Genomic DNA, 16,822 nt, shown 5'->3' on the forward strand with positions numbered 1-16,822 from the left:
TTTTTAGTAAAACCAAAAAAAAGCATAGCCACGTTCCAAACTGCACTCGATCCACTGCCATATAAATGTTGAAATATATTCACATGCTCTGTGCCGAACTTAATCTTGGTTTTTGATGAATTGCAAATTGCAATATTTCTGATGGGATGTCTACACACAGATATGTTTCATTGTGGAACAAATAATATTTCTGAATATCTCGCATAATCAATTTTTCGTTCAACATTTTAAGAAGTGGAAACGAATAAACTAGTTGTAACAGGGTGTATTGTGTTTTTTGGTATGCTACTTATTCATAATTAATTCCCGATCCTTGTTCAATATTTCGAATAACCGTCTTGGCCTAAAATATTTTTATTACCTAAAACCAATCTGTGCCATTTGGAAAAGAAACCACGAACAATAATTTCATCGACCACTATTGCGCCTTGCAGTGTAAATTCCAGCATTCTGTTCGATCACTACACAAAAGCGATGCCCTCCAATCTCCCTCCTAACCAGCGATCGCTCCGGGCTTCACGATGGATGGATTTCAAGTGAAAGTTGAACCGAAAAGCGGCGGCAAAGCAACGAATGCAGTCGGGAGGTCGAAGGCTTCGTTCGGGGCAAATTGTTTCCGCACAAAATTTTCCCAATATCAGCGCGTGCCTACCACGGGGCACACCGGGACCGGGTGTGTGCACATGTTCCATCGGAATTCCATTTTCCCGCTCCGCAAGCCAGCGAGCTCCAACGGCGAAGGGGCCATTTTCCATTCATCATAGTGCGAGACGGCACTGCTCGGAAGATATTCACCACTATTACCACCCATCCACCGTCGCCGCAAAAGGCACAGGGAAGTTGAGATTGAGAAAATGCATTGTTCATGTAGACGTCGGTGCCTTAAAAATTTATGCTACCGCATTTTTACTAACCTATTCAATTTCTACCGCCTTTTTTTTGTGATTTTTCTTACATTCTTCTCGATCGAAATTTGTTATACAATGTGATTTCTTTCGAACATTTCGAACCAGGGTTGGGATGGTTCTTTTCCATACACACGCTCTTCCGACACAATGACGAACCGTTTTCCATTTTCCATTCTTAAGCAAAAGTGTGCAATTTTATTGCTGCTCCTCAGGTGGCAAGTAAACCTAATCGATTATCCCTAAATGCCCTCGAAATCAATCACTGCGTGGGTTACCGGGAGTTGGTCGGAGCACACCCATGTCACCCGTACAGAACACTCGGGACACGCGGTGGCGCGTACGGCACGGATCGCAGGATAATAGGTTCCGATGGGGACGTTGCCCGTTGCGGTTCCGCTGTCGCCTCGAGCCGTTCGATTTCACGTTCGATCCACGGCCGGTAGGTGGTCAGGTTGGTGAAGAGATGTGGCGCATGATTGATGTCGGTGGACCACGTGAGCAATCCGCGCACGGTGCGAAACACTCTACCATCGGGCTGTGGCACGTCGCAAATCAGTGGTGAACCGCTATACTCCTGTGAAGTGTTTGCAAACAAGAAGAAAAAACGAGGATATGTTAATTACAATCTGACAAGAGCTTAGTTATCAATATTATTTTAAATAATTTAAAATTAACCATGGTTTAAATTCTAAAATATCGCTTGATTGTTATTGGACTCATTCAAAACCAAATTTAATGTAACTTTGTTAATTGTAAATAAAAGTTTGAATAAAAAACGATAGTGTCAATAAAATAAAAAAATGCTAACCAAAATATAAAAATGATACTAAACAAAAGAAAATAATACCAAATTAAACGACGCCAAGCTACCACAGCTTTAATTTGTGAACGCTAGGTCATGTTTGAACATTTAACGCGAGAAAACTCATTATTATCATCCGCTTTGAAGCAAGAGAAAGTGCCTAATAAGGTTATGTTTCAAGTAACCAACCATCACAATCAATTAACTATTGTAGCAAAGATATTGGTACATTCAATTGTTTCAACAATCTGTACATTGACAAAACCAATGCAGCCATCCAATAGGTTACGTACCGAGGGACTTGGAATAAGAAAACCCATGGTTTGCGGTGCATTTCTCACACATAGTTCCAATTAAGCTGCCATACGCTGGGAAGGAAAAATGCTAACCCAAACCCCAAAACCGCACTGCACATTGGAACCGGGCCATGTCGTTGCATCGGCCACAAAAGCTCCAGCCAGGAACGGGGAATGGAGTAGGAAAAATCCTTAAAACAAACACATTTGTCCTGTTCCCGGTCCGTCCTACTCCGCTGGCACAGTGGCACTGTGTGTGCGGATATTCTGGTCGACAACTTACCACATCGATGCTACGGTTTCGGACCAACCCGTAGCCGGCGCACAGATTTCCATCGTGTTGCAGATACTCCTGGTGCTCGGGCCGGCACTCGGTGGCCGGAAAAATGCTAATATTTGTCGTAACGTAATTAGTACCAGGGGCGGGCAGCATGGCTGGCGGAGGGCTGATGGTGGCCAGGGCACACGAAATCCCACGACGCGATGCAGCGATCGAAACGAAGGCGATGGTCCGGCAAACGGTAATGGAAACCAACCGGGAAAGAGATAGATGTGATAATTGAATAAACGATGTTCTTTCGATGGAATTATTTAATTCAGATTTTAGTCAAACATGACCGCCACCAAACTCAACCGCAACGAATGCTTTAGCGAAGTATTTTTTGGACTGGAAATGACCGGGAAACCCTGAGCAAGCGTGCCGTTCCGTCTTGTATGAAGCTAAGAATTGACCAAAATTCTCATCATGGGTAGGTATTTAAAGTCGTTTGGTGATTTATCCAATTTGAAGAAAAGTTACACGTCTTATAAATGGTTATTTAAGTAGAAAGATATCAAACCAATCAAACATTATTTAGCTTGAATTATGAGGTGAGATAGCTCACATAGTTTAAGCTAATGATTTTGTTTCTCGTTCTGAGTCGACTGTTTATAGCAAATTTATACCACGTGAATACTACGCAAAGCATTGTGTAAAAATGATCTTGACAGTTACTGTGACCGAAAGACGGTGTATTTTAGCTGTTGGTAAAAATCCTCTTTATGTTCCCGGTTTCCCGGTTAGTTAAATACTTGTTTCCAGTAAGATTGCTCTATTTTATCCATATTTGTATTTATACAGAACAGTACAAACAATCATTTGGTGAATAACTGTTTGTAGAAAAAATCGCTTAGACTCGTAAAACATGTAAATGTGTAGGATTAAAATTGTAAAATTTAATTGTAATAGGATTAAATTGTAATTTGTTAAATCTCTCGCATGAAGGAATTATGTCAAATACCGATCGTCTCAAAATTCTAATATAATCGTCTTGACATGGAAGAACTACGGTTACGTTCTGTGAGAAGTTTAATGAATCCATATCTGCGAACATTTAGTTATGTAAATTAACTCTCAAAGATAAACAACCAACACAATTCGAAAGCGAAGCAGTCAAAATTCATCGGAGCAAGAGTTTTTCTGCTCATGTCTGGTTCCACTTATTAACGATTCGAAAGTCATAGAAAGTACACGCTAATGAGGGATACGTTGGCATCTCGCACCAACACACGGGGATCCGGTCTAATTGCAAAGTCAAACCCGAGAAACCCCACCACCGTGGGGAAACCTCAAAATTTCAACCGAAAAACAAACGAAGAAACTTTCCATCTCCGCCAGCCAACGGAAAGGGAAACCACCCGCAACCACGCTCATACTTACGCATCCCCGGTTCGTCCGCCTTCATCGGGTAGCTTCCGCCGGTGGAGCGAAACGATGCGGCAGACAGTGGAGCTGAACGACGCCGCCGGATCCGGCATGGCCTGGTCTATAATTGATGATAAGCAAATAGATGCCGGCACCGGTGTCCATTTCCGCCGCGCTCGGAAAAGTTCCATCTTGGCGGAGTTCCGCCGTCGCCATTCCGGTTCTCCTCCTCCCGTCGTATCGCCCCGCACGCTCACCGTCCACGATCGCAGCGCCCCGGTGCCAATCGGAATTGGAACATTGGTCGACCCGTGCCGGCCAGGTGCCGTCGGTGGTTGTTTGTCTTTCGGGTACGAGCCCAAACCCTCGAGCAGCAGCAACAGAGCCTGTGAATTGTTCATAATTTATTTTAGTACCTGCTGTTCACCGGCCGGTCGCAGTCATCTCGATTCATTTTCATCGCTCATCACTGCAACATTACTGCAGTCGTGTCGTGTCGTCGATGTATTACCTTTATGGGGGCTTCTGCGAAAACATCTGCACATCGAACAAAATGCCGGAAAATTCAATATTCATTAACTGAACGAACATTTGGCACTGTGACGAAAATTTCATCATTGTTGCCAATCATAAAGCTGTCATTTGTATATTCATAGTAAGCTACCACTTGAGCTCATTGGATTCGAATCCTTTGAATGATGTTTAAATTTAAAAAAATACTTAGTGGTTAATAACCACTTAGTATACAAATACAACTGTAAGTACTGAAGATGCGAAAAAAAGCTACTAAGGTTTCTTCTATAAAATCATCATCATATCGTATAGTAAAGGCAATAAGAGCTTATAAGTAACAAATAAAAATGCAAGGGGTTGTAGTAAAAGTATAGCCAATATGTGTTGAATTCATGACCATAGTCAAAAGATTGCTTCAGAGCATTTGATTTTATGCTAACTAAATTTTTGTATGAAACTGGTGAGAGCAACAACTTATTTCGAAGCTTATTTAAACTAAACATAACAAAACAATCTTGTCCACCCCCTCCCCAACACTTATCTCACCATGCTTTCCCATGAATATCGCTTGAATGTAGCAATTAATTTCATCTTTCGCTTCCCGGTTCGAAAGAGCGGAAATGAAAGAATCGTTTGCAAACGTGTTTCGCATCGGATTCCATCTGCCCGTTTCGAAACGAGTGCCAGGCAGGCACTGTGAGGTAAAGGGCGCCTCTCATACCACCGGAGAATGCAGTGTGGCCGGGTGTTTATTGATATTGCACTTCCGCTCACAACAACTTGTCATCGAACAAAAAGGAAGAAATCCGGCACGGAATGCTTCCGGATTACGGTACTGGTCGCTTGGAAAAACAGGCGATCCTTTCAAAGGACCCTACGTGCGCTTGCCAAACAGACCATTGTAGTCAAAGGGAGAAACAAGAGGTTTTAGAACAACAACTTCTGATTTGCCACATTCGTACGGAGCGCAGGCAGAGGAGATGGGGCAGACAGGCAACTGTCACTGAAGACATGTCACTCGGAAGTACTCGTTCGTCCACATTCACGCTCGCATAAAACACATTCCGCACAATCCTCTCGCATATCCTTCATCGGTACACGCAGCCGGAGCCGGAACATCAAACGAAGATCCAAGGGAAGCCGAGCATAGCTGCCCATCCAAAAGAAACAATCATTTGTCAACCGGCCCTAACGAGCCTCCGGCATTGCGGGAATGTTTAGCAAGCCAAAGGAGATTTCCCTTTCTTTTTCCTTCTCGATCCATAATCTTCGGCCCACGTTCTTCACTTAAAAGCCCTGCTAAATGAGAGCTGTCATCTGTCATCGCTGCCGCATACTCCTGTCGCGTTCCGGAGTACTCGACTTTCCCAAAGACATACCACAGTGCAGCGGTACTGCACTTGCTGTAGCACTTTGTATCGTATTGTTACCTACAACATTGTTCTCCAGCCGCTGGAAGGTGGTGGCGAACTGCTCCGGCAGGATGATCCGTCTCACCGGGCGTCCGACGTCCTGCGATTCTGCTCCATCGTTTCCGGCTCCGTTCCAGACGAGCAGCTCTTCCGGCTTCTTGCTGAAAATTTAATTACACAATTCTATGAATGTATCAGTTCCGAGTAAATAGCATGTAAAGTAAATTCAATTGCCTCGAGAGGCAACGGCAGTGGTTGCTGCGTTTTGTTGATAAGATGTCTGATGATTTGATCGGTAGTGGGAATGAATCAGGAATCGGAGAAAAACTGTTGTTCAATTTATAATCAGTTCGAACATGGGTTTTTGTGCTTGAAATTGTGCAAACCATCGTTAAGCAAATTTAAATAATTAATTTTAAATCATTTTGCTTCGATTTTTACTGATGATACCTTTCCTTCTTTTAAACTGTCGGACTTAAAATGGAATGGAAATAATTTACTTTATTTATAAAAAAATCCGTCCTTATTTAAGTTTGTTTATTGTCAATGTAGATAAAGTTTTAATCTAACATTGAACGAAACCCATCTGTGAAATGAAGATTCTCATGGAATTTTTGGTTCTTGGTCCATAAAACAGGACCTAGGAAACGCATCAAAAGAAATTAAAGAAATAATCGGTTTAAAAAGTAAGTAATTTAACTCCTAAAAATTTCATCTGAAAGAGCAGCAACATTTTCCGTTAAAAAGCAGTCTAAGGTTGTACATGAAATGAAAAATTAAAAATCACTCTAACGAATAAAGGCAACCAAACTCGGTTCATGTAGAGAGCATTGGTTTTACACACGTAAATTTTCGATCCCTCTAAACAGAACCTGCTCCCCTTTCCCATCTCACCAACCCACTTTGGCCTAAACAAACTAACAACCTGCAAAACACGTGCTCATTTGTGACTAATGTATACCTTTCATTAGCACTTCAAAAGCGCTCGCGTTTCCGGTACCGATTAGATGAAAACTCTACCCCCCCCCCCCCCCCCCCCCCACCCCCCCACACACACACACACACACACATGGTACTCCCAAATACGCCGGCAAATCATTCGGTACATCGGTTCCGGATCGCGGATGCTTTCGATGGGTTTTCGTTCATTTTACACCCTGGCAAACACGACCACTTGGGACCATGTTTATCCGGCGATAAATGTTCATCAATATGCCCAATTCGAATGGGGAGGATGGATGTTGCGGGAAGATTGGATCGTTCGGTAAACAATCGTGGTGTACGCCTGTGTGTTGCACAAGAAGATCTAATTGAAATATACGATCTCATACTGAAAACCTATGTCTTATACAAGGGCCCCTTATCAGCCAGGCTTGATTTCCACGGATAATACCTTCGGATGACGAGAATGAAGCTTCCGATGGTGAGAAAAAAAAGATAGATAGGACATCAAATAATCCCGCGTTCTGCATTTTTAACTCTGGAAGATGATCTCCATCAGCGAGCGACGTCATGCCGGTACTAATCCAAATACTTTCAATTTTCTCACGACAAAGCCGCCCGGGTCTTTGCGTTGAAATATTGCCGGTTCCGCAGATGGAAACTGATTGCGATACGCACGGTCGAGCCGAGCATCGTTCGTTTTCCCGCCCGAACAAAGCTCATCCACGAGACTCATCGTGCACCAAAAACACCAGAACAAAATCGCACAATTCGTCACCGAAACCAGGGAAACTCGTAACAAGGCGGACGGAAACCCCCGACTAGGGAAGGCAATTCACAAGAAGTATGAGGAAGGGAGAGGTAAAAAAGTGTGCGCACACACACAGGCCGACGCTAAACAACGCACAAGGCATGAGCGATAAGGACTTAGCACAATCATTACTCATCTCTCTATCTCTCGACGCGAAAACGAAACTAATGAGTAACGAGCCGGAGCACTCCGGAGGGGTCGGAGTGGCCCGCAATGAAGACAAAAGAGCTCTAAATTGTAAGACCAGCCCGGGCGGGATGGATGGCGGCCTCCCCGGCGGCCGGCCGGATGGTCCGGTGGAAATGGAAATGGAAGGAAAACATCACCGAAAGCGCGCGCGCTCGTCTAATCAGAAAAAGGATTTCCACCCGTGTACTCGTGAAAAACTCATTTCCTGGCAGGCACAAACGACACAACGATGGCTGGCGGGGTGGCAGGAGAGGGAAGGGTGTGGGGAACGAGTCAACGAACCTCACGAAACCAAGTAGTCGTTCAAGTTTGGGCGAAATGAACGAAAACGAACGAACGAATGCTAAGCTGGCCGGATAAATTCCGAAACACCGAATGCCTTCCCCCATCCTGGACGACCGTTTTCCCGCCGGTTTTCCACTCGAGTGACGAAAGCAAATACCGGCAAAACGGCACAAAATCCACCACCGGCGTGTGTAACGTGGAGGCGCAAACGCGTGAGGGTTAGGTTAGGGAAACAAGTATATTACTTTTAATCAATCATTAGTAAAAGCAGCTTTCATTTGTCTTCGGTTCGAGTATGGGCTCGGGTTTTGGCGGTTTTGCTACCAAATACCCCCCCGACCACTCTCCTTTGTCGTTCGAAGGAAACCCCTGCTCTCACTCATAACCTCACTTTCGGGCACCGGTAGGAGCGGGTGCGGGCGTTTGAGCGAACACGGGCCGACGGGCGACACAAAAGAAGATACAGAAAAAAGCCCCGACAACAAAGTCAACGCCACATGAAGGATGCAGTCCAGACCCGAGTAAGGAGCGCGCCCACCACGCGCTGGGGAAATGGGAAGAAAAATGACGGATATAAATTTTCCTTTTAGCGCAACCATTGTAACCAAACAAACGAAAATAAACATCCACCCTCCGACGCACACTGCGGTGGGAAGGGTGTGTGGGTCGTGAATAAATACAAATAGGAAAAAGAGTTTCATGTTCTTCCCTGCACTCTTCCCCGCCGCCGGCGGACGGTGACGGCTGACAGATTTGCAACCGGACCCAACGTTCACGCCAGCCGGACGTTGGACATTGGATTCGGCGGCCCGGCAAGGGATTCCATTTTTCTGCCCCGGAAAAGTCTCATGCCGGATAGCGGATCTTATCGCCCGAGGAAAAACTCGGTTTTGCGGTTGTGTGGGGAGGGAGGGGGCCGTGAGCTTGATGTGGTCCTGTCACACGGTACATTCATTTCATCGAGCAGCTATCCGACGGGAAACCGAAGGAGATGGATGGATGGGGTCCTCCGTGCGCCCTTTGTTTAATTAATGTGTGTAAGTGGTGGCGCTGGTGGTTGCCTTTGGGGTTTTTGGCGTGCGGTACAAAAACTGCCGAAGCGAGCAGTAAAATCATTATGACCCTCTATAGCTCTATTACACTAATTTCATCATGTTCACATGGGTGGAGTGTCGGAATGCGACTCGGAAGTAAGTGGGATTTGCTTTTTTTTTTTGCTGCGTGAATGTGGAAAATGGCGTTTGGAAAACTAATTTGCAAAGTTCCCGTTGGCCAGCTTGTACACATGAGCATAAATTAATGCTTTGTTTCCCCAATGCCCGTACTTTGAAAACAAAGCCATGGTTTTTGCTGTCTTAAATAATCCTCACCGAGTGAAATGATGGTGCAAAATGAAAATTAAGTTCTTAGGATGGGCGTGTTGTAAATCTCTGTGAGAAAACAAAAAATCTTCGAACTATGAATTTCTTTTTCCCGCTTGGGAAGATAAAAATGAAAACTAACCGTTTCATATCCGTTACCATCCGTTGGCTTCGACGTTAGTCTACGTAAGTGCTCACAAGTGACTTTTATTGCCTCAAGTGGCTCCCTTAAAAAGCATATTACACACTTGACCAGAGCGGCTACGAGTGGCGCAAGTTTAACCCACCGGAACGACCGGGAGAGGGCGAACGCAAGTATACAAACCCAGGCAGGAGCACGGAAGTCCCAGGGCAACGGCAACTTAACCAGGCAAGGCGTTCTTACAAACGACACAAAAGAAATCCCACGGGAGGAAAAAGCGCGAGAGGAATTTTGGGATTCCTGGTGCGAGGGGAAAGAGCAAGTAGATAGATGCAAACAGCATTCTAACACAACCGGGGAACGAACCAACTTCCTCGATTACACGCTATAATTAAAAAAGTTTCAACGCTCTATCATCGCGCACCAAAGTTTAACCCACTCGGGGAAATATTTTAAGGAGTTCTTGGGTGCATGGGTTCTTTTCGCTATTTTTCTCGCTCTCTCGGACCAGTTCTGACCAACCTCAACCACGGAACCGCTTCCCCGGCCGTGGACAGAGGAAGAGGACAATCAACAATTCACGGTACGCAGAAAAACGACTCCTTCCGCGCTTTGTTTGTACGTTTATCTAGTCAGGTTTGGGTGCTTGTCGGTTCACAAATGTGCCCTTCCACACGTTCAATATGAAGTCTCATCGTTTTACTTTTATCGTGTTTTTGTTGCGTTGTACTATACTTGGATTAACCTCAAAATGAAACTGTTGTTTTACTACATCATTACGATTCTTATCAATGACCATGTGATTTCGTTGATTTTATTATTTATTTAAGGTGTGTTTATAATTTATTTCAAGGATGTAGACTTACATTTCAATTATAAAATATTGCTTACACGGTTTGCTGCTTCTATTTTCTATGTTTTCCCTTTATTATGTTTTCTTGCTATTATTTTACTTGATATGTATTTAAAATGCTGACCGTTGCTATCTATTACTGTTTGTGGCAGAATTTTAACTCGTGGTCCGGAAAATTTACTCATCATCGAATCGTGAACAAAGGGGTACTATCACACTGAATATTTAGTTAAAATAAATGCTAGCTGTGTTTAATGATACTTTCAGTGTCCTTACAGTAACTCTCACAACTCTGCGCAAATAAAAATATAGTAGCTTAAGATTCACGAGAGCTCTGTACTGCGACCCCATGCTGGATCGATTGTACAAATAACTTTTGTTAACTTCTCGCTTCAGGAATTTAACTTTTTTTAACGGTATAAGAATTATCTTCCTCCAGTCGGAACATTTTGAGTAAAATGTATGAAGATGCAGAAAACAGGTAATAAATTCCTCAGCTTGCTTACTATTATCAAACATCTTCTGCGAAATCCTCATAAAATCCCCTACGTGATACATGAACCACTCCACGTAGAAATAATTATGACCTGGCGGGAAATGCATCTTCCGTTGATTTCATTTCCGTCGCAGTTCAATTTCAGCTGCCTCCACCCATAACTCCCTGCTCACTTAAACCGGGCACACCATCAAACATTCTAAATCCTGACTCTGGCCGACATATGGCTGAGGGATACGTTAATGTAACATCCACACCGTATTCTCGGATCGGAATCACATCCTCACATCAGCAACGGAACATGCTTTGACTCGAAAGAGCCGCAATCATTCCTGGTACCATTCGAGCCAAGTGCTGTTGAGGACATCCTTGTACCAATGTCGTCCAGACTGCCCTGGACTGTCTGCAAGGTTCGAGCCTCTGTTTTGCCGTCGGCTCATTTCCCACAATGTGGCCGCGTTCGGTCCTTTTGTAGTTCCTTCCGAACGACGTTACAATCTCTCCACTCCCGGGAGGTTCGGTGCCCTTTTGCAGCGTCCGGACCAGCGTGTCCATTTCATTATGTACGATTATGTGGTTTTAAAATCGGTCCTCGGTACTGTTGCACGCTTTCTCCCGCGTACTAGAACCACCCGAGGCACTCGTTGGTGTCTTATTTGGTAAAGGGAATAAAAAAAAGGAGTGGCTCCAGCTCCCTTCGAGCTATGTCACGGTACATTGCCACTTCTCGGATTCAGAATTGCAAACGGTCCTGCAACGATGTACCGCTTTTACTTCGCTTTTGCGAGCAGAAAAGGATAAGCTTGCCAGCTTGCTGTCGAGCATATTTCCCGGAAAAGGTAGCACCCAGCATCCCCATAGGCATCGTGTGCGATGTAACCCATTACTGGGAACACCGTCATCCGGCATAGCGCTCGGCATCGTCGCAACGGGTTCCGAGTTTAGCTCCGTTGTGTCGCAAGAAAGAATAGAAAGTAGAGTGTAATTGGTTGAGAACGAAATGGATCAGAAATATCATTTTAAAATAGTTTGTTTATAACGAAACTTAATCAAACATACCGTAATAGAATTCAAATATTTCTTACTTCTGAAAGCAAAATCAGCAGCAACCAACATCACAAAATCATCTGCATGCCGATATGAAAAGAGCCCTTCAAACAACAATACATACACCATCTGCCGGACGCATCTGCATGCTTCCGGCCAGTGAAAGTGTCCACAAGCCGGACGGTTGTTGCAATAACAGTTTAATTTCCTACGATTTCCTCCTCATCCTGGCAGCAAAACCGGCACCGAACACAACAACAACTCGTATGGCACCAGGTCGGTCAGCCACCGTCGTACACCGATGCTGGTGCAGCGTTCCGGCGAGTGAAAAATTACCCTCACATTCCAACCTGGCTTCAAGTGGCAAAAATCTTCATAACCGTTTTGCAACGATGTACCCAACTACCCGGCACGCTGGCCGGAAAACCGACGGAAATGGACCGCTCCTGCAATGCCACCGGTACACTGCTGCACTACACCTTTGTGTACACCGGACAACCGCAAACCCTTCTCCCTCCCCCCTCCCGCTTACTCGGTGCTCATAAAATGGTACTTACTTTATAACGCAGACTGCAGTTGTTAATATTAAACTCGGATGGATTAAGGCGCCAACGCAGAGTGGATGCTTCGTTTCAATTAAACCGACCCGGTACAGCCAGGGAATTATCGTCCGATTGTTGGAAATTGAAATTTGCTGCAAATAAAAAAAATAGGAAAGGAAGCAATAGAGAACCGGAGCTCAAAATACCATGGATATACCTTCGTTTTTATTTTGTTAGTTGCCTGCAATGGCACCTCTTGCGCTTCTACAGCACCTAAAGCGTGGCCGAGAATATAAATTAGCATTCCCGTGTACAGTTTGTCTGTGTTTTCACCTTTCTTTTTAGTGTGTGTATGTATTTTGGTGATTCACTTTGCGCCAGTATTGTAGGATAGTGAATTTTTTCGGGCTAGGATAAAAGTTCCCGTAGATCAGAGATTCCATGAAAGTTGATACAACGGGTGGCTTTCAGCTTGAAGTAATGAAAAAATATAAGAAACGATGTACAAAGATAGTTGAACTACTCAGCTGTTGAAATCACTAAGCTGACTAGAAAACTGTTGTTTAGGACTCAACTTCAGTGTGTGGTCAGTATTTTTTTTTTTCACAATACTTTTGATTCAAAGAACTTCGAAGTAAAACGCGATGTTTAAGAAACCTTAATTCCGTTATGGAGTATAAAATGGCATAAAAAGAAGGAATATTGAGATGAAGGGAAAGAAAGTAGAGTGAACTGGAAATTCTGCGTGTTGTAGTTCGTTTATATAAAATTTAATTACAAATAAAAACGTTCTTATTGTGGACTTTGGAGATACAAGATCTAAAAAAATAATTTTCTGGAAAATTAAAAATAAAAGAGAAAAAATAAGCCACGTTTAACATGGCGGCTATGAGTTTAACACAAAAAGTAGTCAATTTAAATATTTGGTCACTTTCATCCTGCGCTATCCTTTTGCATTTTGTTCATCTGGTGACAACTCGTGTTCGTTTGACAGACTTTAACGCAGCAAATTAGTTGAACTAAGATTATTGGAACTCTTTAAATTTACTTCATTATTCTTAGAAGTTTTGGAAAATGTGTAGAAAAACGAATACTCGAATGTCAATCTTCATTCAAACATGCTTTCGTTTAAGTTTTTCTGTTTTTTTTTCACACGTGCACGAATATAAAATGGCATGAGAATTTTTGTCTAAACGGAATCGACGACTTCACACACTGAGAGAACATTCAATAAGTCCACTGTTTCATTGAAATGGAGAACGATTGAGATTTCTTAAACGACATTTTTCATCCGTTAACCATAGTATCACTTCTTTGACAGAGAACAAGTTACTATGGAACGATCGCCCGAGGTCCCATTCTTTTGCATCCTTCTCATAACATAAAAATTATTATTAATTAACTCATGATATTTACGATGAAAACGAAACAGAAATGAAATCATCCTTAAACTAAACTCATAGGTCATAAGTTTTATGCTCAACAAAAAAGGGCACGTCATTAGTAAAGCTTGACGGAAGCTATCGTCATTAGTAAAAATTGCATTAACGATTTTCGTGATAGTTACATTGATGTCTCCGTTGCTGCACGACGTACGGTCACGAACGGTTCCCGGTGAAGGTGGATCGGTCGTCCGGTGGTGCGCTGATTCCACCGATTGCACCCTGTTGGGTTGGACCGATGGTGACCGATGAGCCGATGACGTGACGGTGACACTGTTGAACCGCTGCCGGGATGCTGCGTTCGCTGCTGACGCGGACGAGGACGATGATAACGATGATGAAGGCGATGATGTCAGCGACGAAACCACCACATTCTCGAGGGCGGCCGGATCGATCGAGCGGTTAAACTTCTTCTTTCGGCAGCAGTGCTCCCGGCAGGAGGTGTGGATTTTTCTGCCAAAAGTAAGAAACGAACAGGAAAAAAATGAAGAGAGCGAACAAATTATAACAAGCCGCTGCCACTGGCACTGGAAGAACGCCGCGAATGGCCTTGTCGATGGTGGAACTCGTAAAACAACCCAACCAGCCTGGGATGGGTTCCATTTGAAAATTGAGCATGCCAGAGAAAACTCCATACAAAAAAAACCAGCTCTCTCGGACTTAGCCGATTTTTGCGATGCCACTCTCGATGATTGCCATCCGCAGATGCCGCGATAGTGGCGGAGACCCGTCGCTCGCGGACTTAGCCAAATTTTTCGATCCCGCTCTCGAACATAGCCCGCCGCAGATGCCGCGATAGCAAAGGAGCGTCCTTTTTGTGCGATCGAAGGAGCGCGACGATGTGCGTGTGGGTGTTTTTCCCGTTCGCACAGCGCATCTCACACGCAGAGTAACGCATGACACATCGAAGTAAACAAAGCAGCACGGTAAGTTCGCTAAAGTTTTTCGCTGATAATTACATGTTATTTTACATTTCAGCTGCTACAGGACAATATTTCTTATCTTCAATCAACCCTAAATCGATCAACCTACGATTCAGAGCAGTTTGCAACGTAATTTAGCCGCAGTTTGCAACTACATCATCGTGACGAAACCGCACCAGGCGAGATGTAAACAATCTGGTAAGCAATGAAGTGAAAGTGTGTCATCCGAATTATTTTATGATTTCTGGTGTTGTATTTTGTTCTTGCAGTATTACGAACGCAAGCTGCATCTTTACTGATGATTTATTTTGGTTTCATCAATTGCACTTCATTCAGTCACGACGGATTTACTTCAGTATAGCATTCGATTCAAATCGCCATCGGTTTAGGCATGCATCAATGCATAATCCCGCATCGTAAACAGTCAGGTAAGTTGAAAGGAAAGAGTTCTTTATCCGCGATGGATTTCCCCATATCACATTGTGTTCTGTGATGTCAGCAGCGCATCTGGTGTAAGGTTTATATTCTGTGCAAGCAGCGTGATTATCATTCCGGCGGTCTGGTTTCGACTCAGAACACTTGCACGTATCCTGCCCGGTATACATGGACATAGGCATCGTTGCGTTGGATAACGCACCGAAGAAACTTCTTGAAATATGCAGGTGAGTTGTGATGTGTATGTTTGCTAGATCTTATAACATTAGCAATTTGATCATTATGGTGTTTTTACAGCTAATGTCGTTGCGCATCTTTATTACTAGCAACGCAAAAAAGGAATTGCGTTTAGTGGCCATCCAGCCGGATTTTGGTTTGGTGCGTTTGGTGATCAGACGGAAAAACTATACTAGTGGGTGAGTATATTGCTCTCGCTGTTTCAAACAATTAAAAAAGCAATGTGGCGGAGTGTGAAACCAATACTGCTTATCAATAGCAGTTCAGTTTGCAGCAAATTAATGTAATATGAATCTACTTTTCCAGCTGCATTCGATTGAACAGCTTTTTTGCAGATGTATGCTTCCGTAGTGCTAGAGGTACGGCTTTACCGAATAACAGGTGAGATTAATCAAGAGACAAAAAACGATTCGAAGCCGTCGTCCCATATATTAATCCTATTGCTCTGCTTATTTTGAATTTCAGCTGCATCTGCATCTGTTTTGTTCGTCCTGTATTTTTCTCATAACGAAGGCGTTTGTATCAACTTGCAGTCAACATTAACATGTACGAAATGTAACGTTTTTTAACAACAGAGGAAACAGGTACATGGTTGCTTGCATCAGAAGTAACCTTTCGGAATCAAGTAGGTAAATAAAATAAGTAATGAAATTGTTTTATTCTTAATAGTTAGTTAATAAGCTTTGGTTTAATGTTATCATTCTTTTGTTCTAGCTACACTTCAAGTGGCACGATGTGTTTAATTTTCTCTAGTTTTACTTCCTTGGTTGGCTTCAGTTTCATGAAAAGCATCTTCGGCGACATTACAGTACATCGGAATATTTCCGGAAATTATTTAGGTAAGTCATCTTCTAAAAGACGTATTGGAATAATACCATACATATGCCGTAGGATACGGGAAAGTGTATTTCCGATTTTATATATTCACTAAAATTATTGAAACATTTTAGATAACCCGGAATTCATCAAACGTCCTCCACTTCAATGCATGATGCTGATGTCTACTGCTTTCAACAACACCGCCAGTAGCATAACTGGTAAACGGAAAGATCATCTGGTAAGCTGATATTCTATTATTTAAAACATTTGAGGTAATAGCTTTGAAAACTTAACAGTTTTTAATATTAATTTGATTCTTAACTTAATGCAACAGTTTTATTACAAAAAATCGAGTCTATGTGATAATATAATATTAGATAAGAAAAATCAACATAAGATTCTTATACCTAAAAGATGAATTAACACATAATTAGCAATAATATCAACTCGATTACGATTCTTTAAGGCAAATTATTATTTATCCTTTTTTTATTTTACATTCCAGACTCGAATCATGATCATCACTGCATTTGATAGAGATCGTAAATCTTGTGTGTTCACCAAAAAAATGGTAAATAAAATGAAAACCAAGCAAAAATAATTTTCGTTCATCGTATTTATTCGGCGCACGGGCTGTGACGTCACAGCCAAGCGTCGGAGTGAAAGAAACAAATACACCGCGA

General features: G+C 43.1%; 1 protein-coding gene across 1 annotated transcript in view; it reads right to left on the bottom strand.

The window, feature by feature from the left end:
- Window positions 1-1,209: 1,209 nt before the first annotated feature.
- LOC131268137 (uncharacterized) overlaps window positions 1,210-16,822 on the bottom strand; it is a 37,269-nt gene continuing 21,656 nt past the window's right edge. Inside the window, exons 3-8 of the mRNA XM_058270796.1 lie at window positions 13,851-14,178; window positions 12,299-12,435; window positions 5,638-5,776; window positions 3,706-4,076; window positions 2,290-2,452; window positions 1,210-1,482 (exon numbers count right to left, since the gene is read on the bottom strand). Coding sequence (XP_058126779.1) covers window positions 1,210-1,482; window positions 2,290-2,452; window positions 3,706-4,076; window positions 5,638-5,776; window positions 12,299-12,435; window positions 13,851-14,178 — 1,411 coding nt within the window. The remainder of the gene's footprint in view (window positions 1,483-2,289; window positions 2,453-3,705; window positions 4,077-5,637; window positions 5,777-12,298; window positions 12,436-13,850; window positions 14,179-16,822) is intronic.

This window comes from Anopheles coustani, chromosome 3 (genome assembly GCF_943734705.1).
Source record: "Anopheles coustani chromosome 3, idAnoCousDA_361_x.2, whole genome shotgun sequence".
Classification (NCBI taxonomy): domain Eukaryota; kingdom Metazoa; phylum Arthropoda; class Insecta; order Diptera; family Culicidae; genus Anopheles; species Anopheles coustani.